This window comes from Heterocephalus glaber, unplaced genomic scaffold (genome assembly GCF_053883595.1).
Source record: "Heterocephalus glaber isolate CG9 unplaced genomic scaffold, H.glaber_assembly_v1.0 deba00001457, whole genome shotgun sequence".
NCBI lineage: Eukaryota > Metazoa > Chordata > Mammalia > Rodentia > Bathyergidae > Heterocephalus > Heterocephalus glaber.
Window position 1 is genome coordinate 35,649,949 of NW_028258305.1, and position 19,860 is coordinate 35,669,808.

The window sequence follows — 19,860 nt, forward strand, 5'->3', positions numbered from 1 at the left end:
AACTACACTGTACATAACAGCAGAGCCTGAGTACAATATAAGCCACCTGATTCCTTCACTCGTCACATGTACATATGTTCACACAATTACACAACTGGAAGAATAACAAAACTGCCACATTAATTCCTACCTGTGTCTGCCTCATTGCCCGTTCCACTCGGCGGGTGCTTCCTCGCTCAAGTTTTGTCCGGAGGATCAAGGCTGATGTCTGAATGGCCCAGAACTTTGGTTGTGAAAGCAAACACTGATGGAAGGAGGGAGAAAAAGATCATAAAAAGAAGGGATAAGATAGAGATCTTATTCTGAATAGGACAAAATTAATTCTGCCAAAAATATCAGGATACAATTAAATTCAGATTTCACAATCTAAGCAAACAAAGGCAAAAAGTTCTTGGTTTTCAATTCACATTACAGAAAATCATTCTAAAACATATGAGAATGCTTCCTGGTCTTCGTTAGAGGTAAGGAGTCTCCAATTTTAGTTTAAATGCTTTCCAAGAAGGGGCATCTAAAGAAAGACTGGCTTACAAGAAAACTTTGATTATGCACATACTGAAACCTAACCCCCAGCAGATGTGGCTGCCATCAATTCAGAGAATATGGTGGAAACCATTAAATAGAATCACAGATGTAATGGGAAATAAAGTGACAATCTGGGGCAAAACAACATGTATTGTGATAAACAGGGACAGCTTGGTATAATGAACACAATTTAAGCTCTGTCTTATAGTGGCTTGGAATCCAATACTGTTCCCAGGTGGTCAGTTCCAATAAAAACTTACATTAAAGCTCACTGTAATGAATGGGAAAAGACTTGTTTATTTGTCAGAAAGCTGAGGCTATCCTTGATCACTGTGTGTTGCCTGTTGCTAAACAAGTATCTGCTTGTTTCTAAAAGTCAGGTGCGGAAAACATCCTAGCTTAGAGTACAATTAATCATTAAAAAAAAAAAACAACCTGGCTGCTCATTAGAAGCACCTGGGAAGCTTTGGTATTTTTCAAAGAAAATCCTATCTCTAAGAACAGATCTAAACATCAGTGTTTTTAAAAATATTCCCCAGGTAATTGCCAAGTATAGCCAACTTTAAGAACTATAAGGCTAAACTAACAGAAATACTTGTCTTTGGTCATATTCATTCTTAACTCCAAATTTTCATTAAAAGTTATCAAGAACAATGCATACACTATATCAAAGTCTCTACAACTCCTTATCATATGATGCCCAGCTCACTTCATTCATTCGTGTTGCCTGTCTGACCCTTATAAATATTTGAGTTTTTAATCCTAATCTAGACCAACCCCCTTCACAATTAACAAGACAATGAAACACCAAAGGTTAAAGCACTTGCTCAATGTCATGCCTTCAGTAACAGCAAAAGCTGGTACTGACACTGGTCTCCCAAGCCCCAGAACAACACCTTTATATTATTTAGAACACTTCTCCAAACAATACACTTATTTAAATGGCTAAATTAAAATATGCTTATCCATGCCAGATGTGGTGACACATACCTGTAATACCAGCACTAGGGAAGCTGAGGCAGGAGGATCGAAGTGAATTTCAAGCCAGCCTATGCTACATAGTTAGTTTTAGGCCAGGCTGAACTACATAGTGAAACCCTGTCTCGCTAAGTTTAAAAAAAAAAAAAAAATAGATATGCTTATCTTTTGGAAATGGATGATACCACACAGGATAAATAAAACAGAGTAATGTAACAAGACATGGGAAAGAACCATGGAAATAGTAGACAAGTAGACAAAGAATAAAAAAAAGAGGATCAAAAGAATGAGGCCTTACTGAAGTTGTGCTCTAGACTCTCAGGACAAAGCAGCAAGCAAGACAGAGGGCTGTGCCCTCATAGAACTTACATTTTAATACAGTGTCTTATGAAATAATCTTATTTCTCTAACCTAACTTTGAAAATTAAAATATTTTTATATCCTTGAATCACAGTTTCTTTAGTATATGCAAAACTATTTTGTAGAATATTTTATTTATAAAATGTCAACTCAAGAATTTTCAAAGGGAAGAATTTTTCTCAGGTAAATCTGCAAACCTAACTACCATGAGCAGCATCCCAGTCTTCCTTGTTTGCACCGTTAATGGGATTATCTGTGAACAGGAGGGAAGAGCACTGGGGAACCGTGCTTACAGCAGTGGGAAGTCTCCCAGGTCAGCCAAAGCGGAGCAGAATCCCAGCTCCACCAAGCTAGCTGTGTGGCCTCAGCAAGTCCCTTGATCTCCCCTGCTATAAAACTGAATAATACTCCCCACATCTCACCAAAGCATGAGCATGAAATAAACAGAAATTAGTAAAGCTTGCCAAAGCCTACAAGAGTAGCCCTGATGCACACCTGACCCCCCAGGGCCTCTCCTCCTATGTTTTCTGTCAGCCAAGAGTGGGCACCATTCTGCCAACAAGAACAGTGCAGAACATGGACTGGTTCGAGGCCCACCCCATCAGAGTTAAAGTCCAGTGTTTACTAGGTTATCTCTTGGGCTGGACTGTGGCTCAGTGGCAGAATACTGGCCTAGCATTCATATGGCCCTGGGTTCAATAACTAGCACAGGAAAAAAAGAAAAGAAAAAAAAGTTGCCCCAAACATTTGTACACTGAAAGAATGAAATGTTCTTCTCAGAAAAAGCAAAGTCAAACTGCTTTCTACATTGGCATGAGAACAAGAACCTTGCCTGATACTTTCATGTGAATGTCAAGGAAAACATTGTCACTATACACTGGAAGTAAAATGCAGTCTGACAAAAAGACATTTAAAAAGCTTTCAAGAAGGGAACTGACTAGATAATGGTATCGTGGAAAAATGTCATATATCTTATATCTGTTGGCTAGCAGATAGACTTAAGAGAGTCTTTCTGAAAGGAGGTAGATGGGCTAAATTTAGTATATTGTACAAAATACTGCTGCCATGAGGTAAGAATAAATCCTAATATGGAATATTAGGTAATGAAAAAGAAAACTAAACAAGTTTTATATATGCTCTACTGACTTATGAAGAAAATCACATTTTGAAAAACTTTCAGTCTAATAGTTCAGGAAACAATCCAATGGGAAAAAGCACCAATCCAACCTGATGCCCTGGTCGGCTTTTCACTGAGACCAAAATACTTTTCACCCCCAACTTAATGGAGGAGAGGCTTACTTCAGCTCACAGTTTTAGAGGTTTCAGTCCATGGCAGAGCAAAGCTGCTCGCTTCATGGCAGCCAGGAAACTGAGCAAAGGCACAGAGTGCCACAGAGATACACCCTCCAAAGGCATATGCCCCCTTGACCCAACTCCTCCTAATGGGCCCCACCTCCTGATACCACATTCAGCTATAAATATCAGTGGATTAACCCACTGACTAGGACAGTATACCCATGAATCAATCACTTCAGCAAGAGTCTCCTAATCCAACCAAACTGACAATCAAGACTGACCGGAACACCTGCCTAAGCAGCAAGCCAACCCCACCTGGTGAGAAGACAAGCCATAGTCTACCAGGTGCCCCAACAGGAGGCACTGCTCTTAATTCACTCAATTTTGAACAAAAGAAGTGATCACCCTACTATCTGTTTCTGTCTGAGCTTCAGGTCTTTGCCTCACCTTGTCAGAGAACTTTTTCCACTCCTTCATCTAAGTGATTCCATCTCAATCCAGTAATTCTCTATCTCTGCATCCAGTTTGGCTCCTCTAGACAGAAATCCTAGCAATTTGGTTCTCCAGTGCCTTACAAACTGCCTGGCATATGTTAGTACATAAGAAAAGGACAGAGAAAAGGACTTTTTCTTGGTCTTCTTTTCCAAAGGAACAGAAGGTATAAATTAACAGTGACTGGTAGTTTTTTTAAAAATCACAAGGTCCCACCCCCAAATCACAATTTTCCTAAATAAAATTGGGAACATAGACTTCCAAAGACACAGTATTATAAATAATAAATAGTTATCATAAAATAATGCTTAAATTACTATAATCCAAGTAATTTGTAGGCTTTAGTGGGGCAGCTCAGAAACTTAAACATTACCAAAAGTATTTTTCTTTATGACAATATGCTTTCAAAGCCAAGTAAAATAACTTACAAGTTTTTTTTAAATAAATCTCTCCTAAATTGTGACACATAACATATTTCTCACAGTGTTAAATTGTACTGAAAAACAGGCCTGGATACAGGTTCAGTTCCTCCCCCAATTAGCTCTGCTGGGAAAGGTGTTCACTGTTTTGGGACCTCATTTTTCTCATCTATATAAGGATGGGATTAGATCTGAAGGTCTCTAAGGTTACTTTCAGCTACAAAAAATTCTATTTGCTTTACATCATTAACAATAATAGAGTAAGGTCTCAACATTATTTGTTAAGGGACTTTGTAAAAATCTACAAATTAAGGTTAATTCTTACCTAAACTAGTTTGCTTCCTTCCCAGCCATTACGTACTTCCCCTGGAGTAAGTGAATTAACCTCTCTGAACTAAGATGTTTTATCCATAAAGAAAAAAAGAAAAAGGGACAAAAAGACAATCAAAATTTATCGCACCTCCAAAATTCTTTAATGTTTAAGGAGAAATAATGTCATTACTTACCAATCCAATTATTTAAATACAGGATGATCAAAAATTGCATATTTTTAATACTATAACGGGAAATACAAAAGCAACAATTTTACCAAATTGATTCATTACAAAAATCAACTAGTTGAAATGATACCTGCCTGAGGGACGCTTAGGGTAAACTATTAAGTGGTTAAAAGTTGAGCTCATTCTTTCAAAAACGATTCACATTTTAGTTATTTTATATTCTGATTTACCTTTAAGTTGAATACAGTTATTTCTGACTTGATATTCACTGAAATATTTCACAAAAACATTTTTTCATTGTCCAACGAAAGTGTGAGACATACTGAGAACAGCTAAACTGCTCAAGATTAAAGATAGGGAAGATTGGATAAATACCAAACTGACACAAAGGATCGGGAATAGTGAGGAGTCTTACACACAGGTAATGATGGCTGCATGTATAGTATTTAAACATAATCTGACATAATTTCTTATTACCATAGAAATTCTAGCTACCTGCTATTTAGGTGAGCAGAAAACTATACCAGAGAGTAACAGAAACTTTTTAATGACTGCTCTACTTTCTGTAAGACATTCTATGATACCTTGATAAAGGAAAAAAAAAATTTTAAACCTCAAAAAAATTAGACAGCACTAATATTGCATTTCTGGGTACCTGCTGAAAAGAATAAAGCAGAGATCCAAACTAATGCTCATTACGGCATTACTCACAATACTCAAAAGGCAGAAGCAACCCAAATGTTCATGGAAGAAAGAAGAGACAGGAGCTGGTGATTTAGCTCAGTGGTTCCGCCGCCTGCTTTGTAAGCGCCCAGTCCTGAGTTTGATCCCCAGTAGCCCCCCCCCCCAAAAAAGAAGAGACAAACAAAATGTGGTGTTTACATATAAACACAGTATCTACTCAACTGCAAAAGCCTCTACACCAGTGACTCTCAAGCAGAATTTCATTCACCACCTATCTAAAAGTGCAGGGTACGCCAGCTCTCTTGGAAGATAAATCATCCAAAATACCCGAAGCTGTGTGACCACTCCACCCAAGCACTACAGTGGCGCTCCTCCTGCCAGTGCACACCTCACCACTGGGGTTGGTTACCTTACAGTCTAAAATACCTAGTACAAGCTAACAATGCACAATGGCAAATCACATTGTGCAGAGCAATAAGCTTTTTTTTTTTTTTGGTACCAGAGATCAAACTCAGGACCTTGCACTTGCAAGGCAGGCACAGTGCCACTGAGCTAAGCCCTCAGCTCAGCAATAAACCTTCAACCTGCACAAATATTTAATTCATTAGAATTATTCTCAAGTGACACAAATGCAAATGATGTCCCAATATGATTAAATTGTGTCTTTGTAGCCTTAGGGTATCTGGCGTATCCATCTGGACATTTGGTGAAATGTTCAGACAGCATTAACTTGCAAATAATTAGTTGAGGGGCCGGGGATTTAGCTCAGTGGCGCCGCACTTGCCTCACAAGCACAAGGTCCTGAGTTCAATCCCAGGTACCAAAACATAATAACAATAAAAATAGTAATAATAATAATAATAATTAGTTACACATTATAGCATACAGTACAGTTGTTTAGGGATATGCTCCATGCAAAGGTCTGGGTTCAATCCTCAGTACCCTCTTCCCTAAAAAAGAGCTCCTTGCAACCACAATTGTATTATGTTTCTTTGTTAACATAAAAACATGGAAATCACCTTCTTTTTGCAAGAAATCATCACTTTTTTCATACAGAAATGACCATCTTGCACTGTGATGCTTTCTATCACTGGTAGGTTCAAAGAAATAAATCAGATTTTTCCCAAACAAAGCACTATCATAGCTAAGTCTGCAACATTATAGTTTATCTTCAACTACACTATATGAAGATACAATGAAACACTTAAATGAATTTAATACATCTAAACAAACGGTATTGAATTTCTTAACAGAAACTATATAACAAATTTTAGTTTTGTTAAAATGTGCTGAGAAAAGGTGCTTTATTAAATTACTTTTCTTAAATATATGATTCTTTTGGAGAAATGTCATTGCAACTTACCAGACAATGCTCTTGAATGGATATTATCTTTCTATGTATTTTTTAGTTCGATATGGTAAATACAGGGAAGATTCACATATATATATGTGTGAATATATAGCATATATATATATATATATATATATATATTTAGGCTAATATCTAGATGTCAACCACACACACAAAGCCTCATGCACAAAGCCTCATGCACTGATAGGTGGAGCTTTTGGGAGGTGACTAGATCATGGGTATGTGATACTGGATTAGTCCACTGATTGGCTTAGCATAGATCTGGGTGTGGATGATAGATTTACTGAAGAGGGAAGACCTACTCTGGGTGTGGGTGGCATCAACCAACAGCCTTGCAGCCTAGATGGAATAAGAACGGAGGCTCGCTGCTTCCCGCCTGTCCTGCGATGGACTGTTTCTCCTCTGCCATGCCTCTCTGCCATGCTGCCTTGCTTTGGAGCCAGCTGACTATAGACTGAAACTTTTACAAACTGTGAGCTAAAATAAACTTTTCTTCTTTGATTTGTGGGTACTGGGTATTTTGTCCCAGTGACAACAAAATAACCAAGATAATATATATATATATTTTTAAGTACACAATGAATTTTCAGAAACTCAACAGACTTACATAATCAGCACCCAGCCCAATAAACACAACATAACCAGAATCCCAATAGTGCCCCTCTTATATGTTTTATTTTCCCTGCCCTTGAGAAGGGTAACCACTATGCTGACTTTAAACACCACAGATCAGTGTGCACATTTTTCTAATTCATACAAATGTAATCATAGAGTAATCTTTGGTGTCTGGAATCTTTTACTCGATGTTTTACAGTTTCATCCACGTATTTGCCTATATTTGCAGAATGTCTCATTTATTGCTATATAATATTCCATTGTATGAACAGTTTATTTATTCTATAGCTAATGAGTAGTTAGGTAGTTCTAATTTGGGGCTATTACAAATAAGCTACGAATATTCTAGATTTTCTGTCAGACTATGCTGCTATGAACATTCTAGGACATGTTCTTCAAGTGAATATGGGTAAGTATTTCCACTTGGTGTCACTTAGAGGAGTAAATGTGCTGGATCATACAGTATGAACACATTTCACTTTCACAGACACTGCCAGTTTTCTAAACGATTATTCCACTCTATACTTTTTTTTTTCTTTTGGTACCAGGAATCAAACTCAGAACTTTGCACTTTCCAGGCAGGTGCAGCGCCACTGAGCTACATCCCCAGCCTCCACTCTATATTCTTTCCAGAAATTACTAGAGCTTTTATTGCTGCATATGGTTGTAACTGATACTATTTTCGCTATTTTAGTAAGAATGTAGTAGTAGTATGTCTTTAATTTCCATTTTTCTCAGGACTAATAAAGTTGAGTCATTTTTTTTTTTTTTACATTTTCAATAACTGGAAGCATTTATTAAAAAGCAACCACTAAATGCCAGTTTGTGGTGGAAGAAATGTGGCCAGTGACATAATAATATATGTAAATATATGAATATTAAAATTGTCATGTAGAAATAAAACTTTAGAACCTGAGAAATCTTGAAGATCTTCTAATTAGTCTAATTGTCTCAGTGTATAAATTTGAAAACTTGAAAATAACCAGTCATTGCACATTAGTAAAATTACAGATAATTTTAAAATTAACTCTTGGGTAAGAAATGATTTTTAAACTTTCACTTTTACATCAAATTAGATATTGATTACATGTATTGTAAAATAAAGCAGATCTTCCCACTTCACAACTCATGTTAGATTTAACAGTCTCTTCACTGACTCTTTGTACTAAGAAAGGGTAATTTCATTTTCCCCCTCATTCTTAAGACTAACAAGAGACTTTTGATAATTTTCAACCTCTTTAGTACCAAGGAGCTCTTCTTTATTTACTTCCATGTTTTTCTCAGTGATGCTAATTTGGAGAAGTGTTTCCAGCATATTTTTTTCTGAGGAGCTATTTTTCCATATATACTCTTCCATGTCTGCTTCAGTCTTATTTTTTTCCCATTCTTCAGTTTTCCAAGATTCATGGTATGATACTGTCAGTAGATAACAGTGCATAATCATAGTTCTGTCTCTTTAAAGGGCATCTATCTGTTTTGATGGTGAGTACATCTGTAGTCTTGCAGTATCGTTCTCCTACAAGTTTAATCAATTTCTTCTTTGCATGATCATCTAAATTCAAACTGGAAAGTTTCACCCTTAAGGTTACTCCTCGTGCTTTGGGGTTTCGAACAGATGGTCCTGATGAAACATAATCAGCAGTGTCAATTTCAATTGGAAAATGCTTCGCATATTTCTCATCACTGTCTAGTGCAGCCAGCCACTCGGTGCAGAAATCTTTAAGAGCTTGGCAGTGCTTTTTAATTGCTACAGGTGTCAAATGCAGAAAATTAGGGATCTTTAAAAGTTCCAGATTTCCTTCCTTTGCCATAGGAACGCCCTTTTTCACTGGATAACCCATCGGAACAGGGAGAGGCACTGCAGAGGGCTTAAAGAGCACTGCAACAGGGTAAACACTAGGCCAGTCCTGGTCAACAGCCATTTTCTCTGTTCTAGGAGGTAGTGCCTGTCTTCTCATTTGCCTTCCACTTTTGGATGTTGTTTCTCCTATATGCGGGCTAGGTCTCCGAGCGTGAGTGGCCGGGGTCACAGCGGTGGAGAAGGCCCTCAAGGTGAACCGCCACGGGAGCACGGCAGCCGCCATGGCTGCAAGAACGGCAAGCCGGAAAGAACAAGCACGGTCCACATCCTGGGGCGGGACCTGGGCCGCAGTGCCAAGTTGAGTCATTTTTTATACATCAATGATCATTCTGATACCACTACATTACTCACTGAAATGCTTTGCCTATCTGTCGCTCTCTTTTTGTTTTTTTGAGACAGAGTCTCGCTGTGTAGCCCAGGCTGGCCTCAAACTTGCGGTGATCCTCTTGCCTCAGCCTCCTGCCATCACCACACCTGGTGATGCCTGTCTTTTTCATGGGGTAATCAGAATTTTTCTTGTTAATGTGTGGTTACAATTTGTATTTTCTAAATAAAAATCTCCTGCCTTTTCACTGGAGAAAGGTGCTATGGTTTGAGTGTGTCCCAGGCTCTAGGTGCTAACATTTAATCTCCACTGTAAAGTATTAAGAGCATAGAGGGGCCAGGGATTTAGCTCAGTGGCACCGCGCCTGCCTCATAAGTACAAGGTCCTGAGTTCGATCCTCAGTATCGCAAAAAAAAAAAAAAAAGAAGAAGCATGGAAACTCAATCTGATTAAGGTGTAAGCCAACCATAGTGGACATTTAGGAAGTGATTAGGGTTAGATATTGCCTTTAGGGCAGAGCCTTCATGATTGAATCCATGAGGACACTGCAGAGAGAGAGAAGCTAGAAAGACACATACACACACATATACCTGCATTCCCTGCCTCATGTAGGGTACCATCATAGTAATCTGCTACCAAGAAGGTCATCATTAGATGGAGACCAAGCACATAAGCCAAAATAAACCTCTTTTCTTTATAAGGTTACCAAGCCTCGGGTATTTCATTATAGTAACAAAATGTCAATATGGAAGGCAATATATCATTTATTATTATTTCAAAAACTTTTAAAATTTTTTTATTTTTATTAGTATATGTTTACAGTACCTAATGGTTACATTCCTTGTGTGAAGTTGGTCCATGTATATAGCACATCTTAATTCCTTTTTTCATACCTTTTCCCCTCTTCCCTCCTTTCCTCCACCATCTCCTTTTTTGGGAGGTGGAGTTTGGTTTTTTTGAGACAGAGTCTCACTATGCAGTCCAGGCCAGCCTCAAACTCATGGTATCCTCCTGCCTCAGCCTCCTGAGTGCTGGGATTACAGGCATGTGCCACCATGCCTGGGTTTTTGTGGTTTTTCTGCCCCATCCATCTCTCTCTTTTTTTTTACACACTTAAAAGATTTTAAACTTATTAATTTAAGTAAGCATATTGCATCTCCTTTATGGATAAACCAGGTGCTTCAGGGAGCCCAAAAGCATGATGACATTCTGTGAAGTTACATTAATGCAACCGAAGAACCAGATCTGTTTCTTGTTCTAATTTTGATCCTAAATACAAATCTCACTTCAAAAATCAATTAAGAATTGTTTTGGTCTAGGAAATCCCGGAACTGCTGCACATGTGGGAACCTTGTCGCTGTGGGCCTTTTCTACTCTTCTCACCCCTAGTCCACCCGGCAAGACCCTGCCAGTGCAGATTGCAGTGCCCCAACTGAGAGGCCCTCGGACCTCAGCCAAGACCACTGGTGTCCTGGTGGGCTTGCTCAGCCTCCTGTCCTTGTGACTACAGCCTTCTGGGAGCAATCAAAACAGATGAAGAACACTTCAGCAAAGCAACTATTACTTGTCCACAAAAACAGTGAAAAACAATGATATAAAAAATTAACAAACCAAATACAAATCTAATACCATTCTGTGTTTCCAGAGCTTGGTTTCATACTCGCGGTGTTCTTGGTCAACCACCCACTCCCATGTTCTGTGTCTGTAAGGAGTGCATTTATTAAACTATTAAAACTGCTGTTTTGGCCATAAGTCCCATGTAATTGCAATGATCAGGAAATCAAGTGATTCAGTTATTACTCTGTGCAGTGCACTCATCAGCGTGGTGAGTGTAGAGGAATTAAAAATTGAAGTCCCTCGCTTCTAAACTGGACACAAGAATTCTCAAATTAAAATCATAAAAGGGGGGAGGGGAGCTTCCTGGCAACGTGAATAGACATCGGACAGTACAGAGCCGCTGTTTGGTCACAACTTAGGAAGGAAGTTTCCTTGACAAGCTGCAAAGACACCTAACCAATACTGCCTCCAATTCAGCTGTGCTGTGCTGCACACGTTTCCTTAAAAGCAGCACCACCAGCCTTCAGCTGGGTCTCCGCTTCCAGGTCCCCTAGCTGCAGGCGATGGTTTCCCGCTGCTGCTCGGCCTCTGCGGCCATGGCAGCCACCTGGAGCTGCTCCTTCTCCCTCTGCATGGCGCTGCGGGTGACCTGCTTCCTCTTGCTGTGCAATTGTTCTCGTGCCACTTCAGATCGGAGAGCTTGGCGAAGGCCTTGGTGCAGGAGCCGCACATGAAGGGCTTCTCCCCTCGGTGCCACCTCTCGTAGTCCTTGTGCTTGAAGGCTTTGTCACACATGTGGCACGCGAAGGGCCGCTCGATGCTGTGCACCCTCTCGTGCTTCTTCAAGTCCCGGGCGCAGATGAACGACTTGCCGCACACCTCGCAGCTGTAGGGCTTGTAGCCCGCGTGGATTTTCGGGTGCTCCTTCAGGTGGGCCTGCGTGGTGAAGCCCTTCGTGCACACCTCGCACACGAACGGCCTGTCTGCCGTGTGCAGCCTCTCGTGCTTCTGCAGGCGGCCCTCTTCGGAGGTCTTCCCGCAGGCCTGGCAGGCGATCTGCTCCCGATGGTGGCTGTATAGTAAGTGCTCAACTTCATGTCACTGGTGGCTGTGCTCCAGCCCGGGGTCTGTTCATCTTTGACCTCGCTTATGCCATCGTTAAATGTTAAGGCTTGAGGGGTCTGTGACCCCAAATCTTTGGATTCTGGGGTCTCCATGGACTCTACTTCCTGGCCATAGCAATTGACTTTCCGAACCTCCTCGCTCCCTAGCTCTTTGAAAATCGCCTCCTGCACCCCGAGCGGGGTGGTGGGTGACTTGCCCCACCCATCTCTTGATCCTCCTCTCATTTGAGAAAGATCTATTTCCCTACTTCCTATTATCTTTTATCTGCTTATTTATAATTTGAGTTTCTCGTATAAGAAAAAAAAAACACACGATATTTAAGCTTCTCCGTCTGATTTATTTCACTTAACATTATGGTCTCAAGGTGCATCCACGTCCCTACAAATGACTCACGTTTATCTTTCTTCATGAGAGAGTTTACTCCATTGTATGTAATTACCACATTATCTATTCGTCTGTTGACAGGCATATAGGCTGCTTCCAAGATTTAGTTACTATGAATTGTGCTGCTATAAACATGGATATGCAATGCCTTTAAGTCTTCCAGGAAGATCCTCGGATGGAGAATTCTGGGTTAAATGGAATTTCTATTCTTAGCTTTTTGAGGAATCTTCATACTGATTTCTATAGTGGTTGTACTGGTTTACAGTCACATACCACATATTATGTGCTAGCCAGGCACCAGTGTAAGTGCTTTACAAATATTAATGGTATCTTTTGATAAAAATAAGTAAATAGAATTAATACAGTCTAGTTTATCTTTGTTGTTGTATAGGTTTGCTGTCCTGTTTGTCCTACATTCTCAAAGATGTTCTCTTATATTTTTGCTATAGAAGCTTTATAATTTTGCTTTTTATTTTTATATATGAAAATATAGCAAGTAGACACAAGTGAAATAAAGGGTCCTGTCGCTGTCCATTTAAGAAATGCAAATTAAAACAACACTGACACAACTTCGCACTCTAGAAAGAATAGCTATCATCAAGAAATCAGCAATAACAAATGCTGGTGGGGATGTGGGGAAAAAAAAACCCTTCTCCATTGTTGGGAGTGTAGACTGGGTCAACCACTGTGGTAATCAGTGTGGAGATTCCTCAAACACTAAAACCAGAGTTCCATTCGACCTGGGTATTCCCCTTCTTGTTATCTTTCCGAAAGAATTAAAAGCATCATACTATGGCGACATACGCACACCCATGTTTATAGTGGCAGTTCGTAATAGCTGAATCTTGGAAACAGCCCAAATGTCCATTAGCTGACAAACGGATAAAGAAGATGGGTTTTTTTGTTGCTGTTTGATTTTTTGGTACCGGGGATCGAACTCGGGACCTTGTGCTTGTGAAGCAAGCACTGGAACCACTGAGCTAAATCCCCGACCCAATGTGGTGTTTTTTTTTTAATACAATGGAGCACTACTCTACCATAAAGAAGGACAAGCTTGAGACATTTATAGCTAAATGGATGCACCTTGAGACCATACTCTTAAATGAAATAAATTAGACCCACATGTGTAAATATCACATTGTTTCTCTGATATGGGATACCGAGAATGTAAATAAGGATCAAAATGTATAATAGATATTTGAAAATGGGAAGAAAACGTTCATATGATTGGGTGGTGGGATAAAATAAAATTTTTTTTAAAAAGAAAATGTTCAAATGAGAAAGAAAACAAGGGAGGAGGGAGAGGGAAAGGAAAGAATGGACAAAAAAAATGGAAGGGAAAAAATGGAAACAAGGCTTTTGTAAATAAAGAGAGGAGAGGGTTAAAGGTAGGAAAGAAGAGTGGGGAAGAAAAAGACGCACGATATATCATGTACAGATACAAATGCCCTATGATGAATGTGATCATTATGTACATCTAAAATGTACCAGTAAAATAAAAAGAAAAAAAATTTTAATAAGCATTCACCATATATTTTTATGACACCTCATATATTTACTGTTCTTTAGTTCTGTTGTTTAGTTCTGTTTTTTAGTTGTTCTATGAATTGCTGCAATAGGAACATAAAATCTTCAACTATGATGGTGACATTATCTATTTCCAACTTTAACTTTGTCAAGTTTCACTTCATGTATCATGTAGCTATTATTAGGCACATACACATTCATGACTATAATATCTTCTTGGTAAATTTTGATTTTTTAGTATGAAATAGTCATCTTTGTCTCTAGCTGTAGTCTTTATAGTGAAGTCTATTTGTCTGATATTACATTAGAAATCCAACATTTTAATACTTAAGTTTTCATGGAATATTTCCCATCCATGTATTTTCTATGTATTTATAATACATCTCTTACAGGGAGCATAGAGTTGCACCTTGCCTTTTTGTTTGTTCATTTGGTTGGTTGGTTTTGCTTTTTTTGTTTTTCTGAGACAGGGTCTCACTATGTAGTCCTGGCTGGCCTTGAACTCATTAGGTAGCTCAGGCTGGCCTCAAATTCACAAAGATTCTCCTGCCTCAATCTCTCAAGCACTGGGATTATAGGCATGCACCACCATACCCAGCTGCACCTTGCCTTTTTTCCATTATGATAACCTTTGATTTTTAGTTGGCATATTTATCCATTATCATTTAATGTCATTATCCATGTGATTAGATTTAGAGATACCATTTGGTTTTGGATATACTTACTGGCTTTCCCTTTTCTGGTGTTCTGGAAATCTCAGAAAGAAATACACGGAGACACAGAATTTGGGTAAAATAATAAAAGTTCTACTCACAAGCAGGTGAACCGCCAGAAACCAGTCTGGTTAGTATCCGAGCCCCCTTTGGTCAGTGTTTTCCTTTTTATATCCTTTATACCCATTATCTCATCCCTAGTGGTCTTTGATGTGTAAATACAATTCCAGTTCCTATTTACAAGTCACAGACATAAGATAGGCACATACACATTGTAAATTCACCCAGGTATTGCAACTTTGTTAGGTTAATGAAGTTACTGGTTAAAGAGTCAGATTACCTTCACCTTAAACAACTAGAGTTATGGGAAAAGCAAATCTTAAAGGAACATATTACTTATTTTGCTTCTACAACTACCTTAATATTCAATCTACTAAGTTATCTAAAACTTTTCCCTATCATTGGTACTAATAAAGTGACTTACACTGTATCATATTAAACCAATTTTATATTCCTGAGACTTATTATCCTTTTTATACAATGCTGTTTCATATATTTTTTTCCACTTTTGTAGTTAATTACAAAGAGAGTTCAAATCCAGTATCAGTAACTCCAAAGTGTCTACCAGGGAAATTCACAAGCATGAATTTTAAGACTATGATTAACTGAGAAGAAAGAAAAAAAGAGATCAGTCCCTTGGTCAGTTCAGACTTAGAAGAGAACTAGAAGAGAAGACAGAGCAAAGAAATTACATAGCATGAAGTTTCTGATGAGAGGTTAAAGGTCTTTGCAATCATTTTAACTTCATGTAATCTGTCATTTTTCTTTGTTCGCTACTGAGATATTCTCTTTAAGTTTTATTTTTCACCAGTTGGACTCTTCCATGTGCAGGAATGGTCTTTCTGTTTTATCTTGCTTTAGTCTTCCTGTGCCTGTTCCTCTGTATTGTGAAGTACTTAAATAATTTAGTAACACAAACTATCAGAGGCACCACTGCTAACTCAATTATTTAACCTGTAAAAGGAGCATGTGAACAATTTTATATTCACAGATAAGTATATTTAAATAGCTCTAATACCAAGAGCAGAGCCAGGCATAATGGTGCATACCTGCAGTTTCAGCATCCAGAAAACTGAAGCAGAAGAACCGCTTCAGTCCAGGAGTTTGAGACCAGCCTAAGCAACATAGCAAGACCAGATCTCATCTTTTAAAAAAAAAGCAGAAAGAGAAAATTCTTATAATATAATGTGAAACTTCCAAAGGACTTTTCTTTCTTTCATTTATAAAGACCTTGGGGCTTCAGGGAGGGAGACAAGGAAAGCAGCCAGAATCCATTCATACTTAAACATTTTGCCAATGAAAACTGAAACACCTGTATGAATTAACTAAATTGTTCTCATTTTCAACAATGAGAGGAAATTAAAAACATTACTACACATCACTGACTTGGCTCATCTGAAAGGAAATAACACAGCTATCACAGCTAATTTTAAATTATCAGGTCAATGCAACATAAATGGTTGTCTGAAACAATATGGGTTCTTTTTTTATTTTGTATGACTCAGTTTTCCTGAAACATGTAAATATGATTTCTCAAGAATAGTACCACGTAATGACACCTTAAACGAATAAAGATATTCACTTCTGACTTTACTGAGTTAATACACTTTGCCAACATATCTCATATATACATCTCCATGCGGCAACCACATGAAAACACTAGCAAAAACTTCTCTAAGAAAGAGAGTTCACTATTATTTTAGTAAACTTTGGGAAAGTTCATTAAAACTGAACAAAATTCAGGATCAATAAGCCACCCATTTGTTTACTCAATGAGGATTTACCAAGTGCAAATACCATGGTCCCTGGCTCTCCCAGGGCTTACAGTTTTTTGATACTAAGACTTTCAGTATTTGCTGCTCTATCAACAGAGAAAGACCCTACCTCCCAGCTCCAATAGTTCAGAACCCCAATCTCTGGTCACCAAGCTGCTGCCACAGCAGGGAAGTGGACAACCAGTGAGATTTCCTCCCTGTTCTTTATCACACTGATGGCCAATTTCAAACAGGTGCTGTCCATTTAAGCTGCTTGGAAACAGATTGCTCGCGGACAAACTAGGGACCAAATAGCCCTGCTCATCACTGAATATGGAGCACACCAGCACTTTTTATACACTCTGCAATTTGATCCTCAAAACAAATTTTCAGTGTTGAAGGAGGGACACATCACGCTTCCCCCATTTTATAGAAGAAACCGATGTAAAGTGTACAAGTGGCCATCCTCACAATGATGTAGTGCTACCTAACTTATGGAACTAAGTAAAGCAATGCAGCTACAAGACAGAAAACAATCCTGTTCTGAGGCTGTAATATATTGCATCCATTCTCTCATTCTACATACATGTATTGAGCAACAGCTAGGAATAAAGCATTAAAGCACTGTACTAGGCCATAGAAAGGACCCAGAAAAGAAGAGCTCAGTTGCTAAAGCTAGGAGTTTATAATCTGGTGAGGGAAAGACATATACATAATTAATTATAAGCCAAAAAATGACCCTTGCCAAAAGAGAGGCACAGAAAAGTTTACGAATTCAGAAGTACAGCAGTACCTAAAAGTGGTCCCTCTTGTCTCAAATACTCTTGGAGTTTAATAGGATGCAGCTGTCAGTATCTATGGGGAGTTAAAGTGGTCCAGGGCACCATGAAAATATCGAAATTCAAGGATCCACAAGTCCCTTACATAAAATGCTACTGTATTTGCATTTAACAGTGAAAATCAAGACTACATGACTTATAATACCTAATACAATGTAAGTGCCATGTAAATAATTGTTACAGTGTACTGTTCAGAGAATGACAAGGGGAAAAAAGTCTTTACGTGTTCAGTACAATAAAATTATTTTCAAAATATTTTAAAGCGTGATTGGCAGAACCCACAGACACGGAGAGTTGACTCTATAAAGTTTCTTCACTGACACCAGGAGCCAGCTCTAATTCACTGTCTTGTCCGCTTCGTTATCATGTAGAAAGAGGAGATAGGAAGAACTCTAGATAAAGGAAGGGCTGACAAGGACAGATCCCTTTGGGTTTTTCTGGTATATTTTCTATGTTTCATTTAGGATAGGAAAAAGAATGGGACAGTACAGAGCCCAAAGTAGGCATGAGACTCCTAAAAGCCTTCTTTACATCTACTTTCTTGCCTTGCTTCTTAGAAATTGAAGATTTAAAGATTAACAAACTCATCTCTTTAGAAAAGTTAGGCCTAGCACTATGAGTCTCTATAATTAAAAAGCTTTCCATCGAAAACAGATCACTCCTTGGGCCGGAGATTTAGCTCAGTGGCACCACTCCTGCCTCCCAAGCACAAGGTTCTGAGTTCGATCCCCAGTTCTGCAAAAAAAAAAAAAACCCAGATCACTCCATAGGTCAGTTGTGACTGATAGAGCTAGAAAAGAGAAAACTGTGCAACATAAAGCCCTTGGAGTTTCAATTTAAGACCTTCACTGCAAGCTGGGAATGATGAGTTCTCTACCATCAGAAATCGCCAGTTAATTATTTCAAAAGTACAACACAATCCAAAGAAACAAGAATAGATTAAAAAAAAACAAAGATATCCTTAGGCCTGGGGATTTAGCTCAGTGGTTCCACCGCCTGCCTCACAAGTGCAAGGACCCAAGTTCAATCCCTGGTACCAAAAAAATAAAAAATGAAAAACCAAAGGAAGTGCTACAATAAAGTAAATGAATAAGAAGTGTCCAAGTGTTTCTTAGGGTAACTGTGGATAACATATACCACAAGTCCCAAGAAGCTGTTAGTCCTGATCACCCTCCCCAGGGGAGACCAGCAGGAACATTTCTCGCGCACCAAGCCCACGTTTACCCCAGTCATAGCCTCCAGCTCATTTGTCACGCAGACACTTGTCCTCCTATAGCTCTATGCTTCCCCACACTGACTCAAGCTCACAACCATCCCAGATCCTGTTTCCTGCTGCTGCGTCCCATTGTGGGCAGATCTGTGTCCATGTCACCTTGCGCTGAGATCTTCCCAGACTATTTTGTCTGAAACAACTGCACCCAGCCCATGCTTGGTCCTCACCCTGCTGTATTGTCCTCCTCAGCACTTCTACTGAATATTTATTTCTCTTTTTCTACTGAGTATTTTCCCCACAAGAATGAAAACTGATGTAAACTCTGAAATGGAAAAGACTTGATGTTGTATCTCCAATGATGATCACAAAGCCTGCATATATCAAATTTACGAGCTACTAACTGAATGAATAAATGAAAGGTACATAAGTCTTTAATATGCTTTTAAAATAATTTTACCACTTTACTTGCCAAATTCCTTATAGCACATATAATAAAAAAGTAGGGACATTTCTACATAGTTACCTAAAACACATATAATAGAAAGATATACATCCAAGATTTCTAAGAATACTGAAGTGGGAAAATAGAACAGGCACCCAGAGGACTCAGGAACCAACATCTAACTAGTTCCAAGAGGGTGTGTAGGAAACAGTAATTTGCAAAATTTACAAGACAGTACAAAAAAGCTAGCTTTTCTACCAGATAAAAGTTCTTTCTTTCACCTTATCCAAAAAATAACAAAGGAAGGAAAGATCAGAATTCTACTTGATTTCTATGATAATAAAAATGCCTTTGAAAGAGATACGGTAAACAACTTGTACTCATTAAAGAATATATCTATCCCCTTTTTTTTTTAAACCATAAAGTCAAAAAGAGCTAACTAATTTCTCCACCCACCCCCTGGAATTAAGCACCAGCCTTTGCACTGAGCTACATCCTCAGCCCTTTTTATTAGTTTTATTTTGATAAAAGAGTCTCACTAAGTTGCTAAGGCTGGGCTCAAACTAACAATCCTCCTGGCTCAATTTCCCAGACCACTGAGATTACAGCAGTGTGCCACCATGCTCAGCTTACTTTTTCTTCTTGGAAGCCTTTCTTTACAGCTGAATCGTCAAACATCTACTACTCCATCTTTCCTTCTTACTGCCAACCTTCTCCAACTGAGGTCTTTATTTATAATCTTTATTTTCTTTTACCCCAATTCTCTCCTTAATTCTCTTTCTCTAGAATGACATGACTATTTGGATAGACCACTGAACCTAT

The 19,860-nt window shown here is 38.7% G+C and overlaps 1 protein-coding gene and 2 pseudogenes across 5 annotated transcripts in view; all 3 read right to left on the bottom strand.

Moving 5' to 3' along the window:
- Ttc27 (tetratricopeptide repeat domain 27) overlaps positions 1 to 19,860 on the bottom strand; it is a 254,203-nt gene that overhangs the window by 179,546 nt on the left and 54,797 nt on the right. For all 5 annotated transcript variants that reach the window (XR_015453011.1, XR_015453012.1, XR_015453013.1 and 2 more), the window contains exon 10: positions 131 to 244. Coding sequence is in view for 1 of the 5 variants with exons in the window: in XM_021253706.2 (XP_021109365.1) it covers positions 131 to 244 (114 nt within the window). In the remaining 4 variants the exon portion in view is untranslated. The remainder of the gene's footprint in view (positions 1 to 130; positions 245 to 19,860) is intronic.
- Positions 7,168 to 9,421, bottom strand: LOC110347940 (small ribosomal subunit protein mS35 pseudogene; annotated as a pseudogene).
- On the bottom strand, positions 9,784 to 18,057 carry LOC147827029 (zinc finger and BTB domain-containing protein 14 pseudogene; annotated as a pseudogene).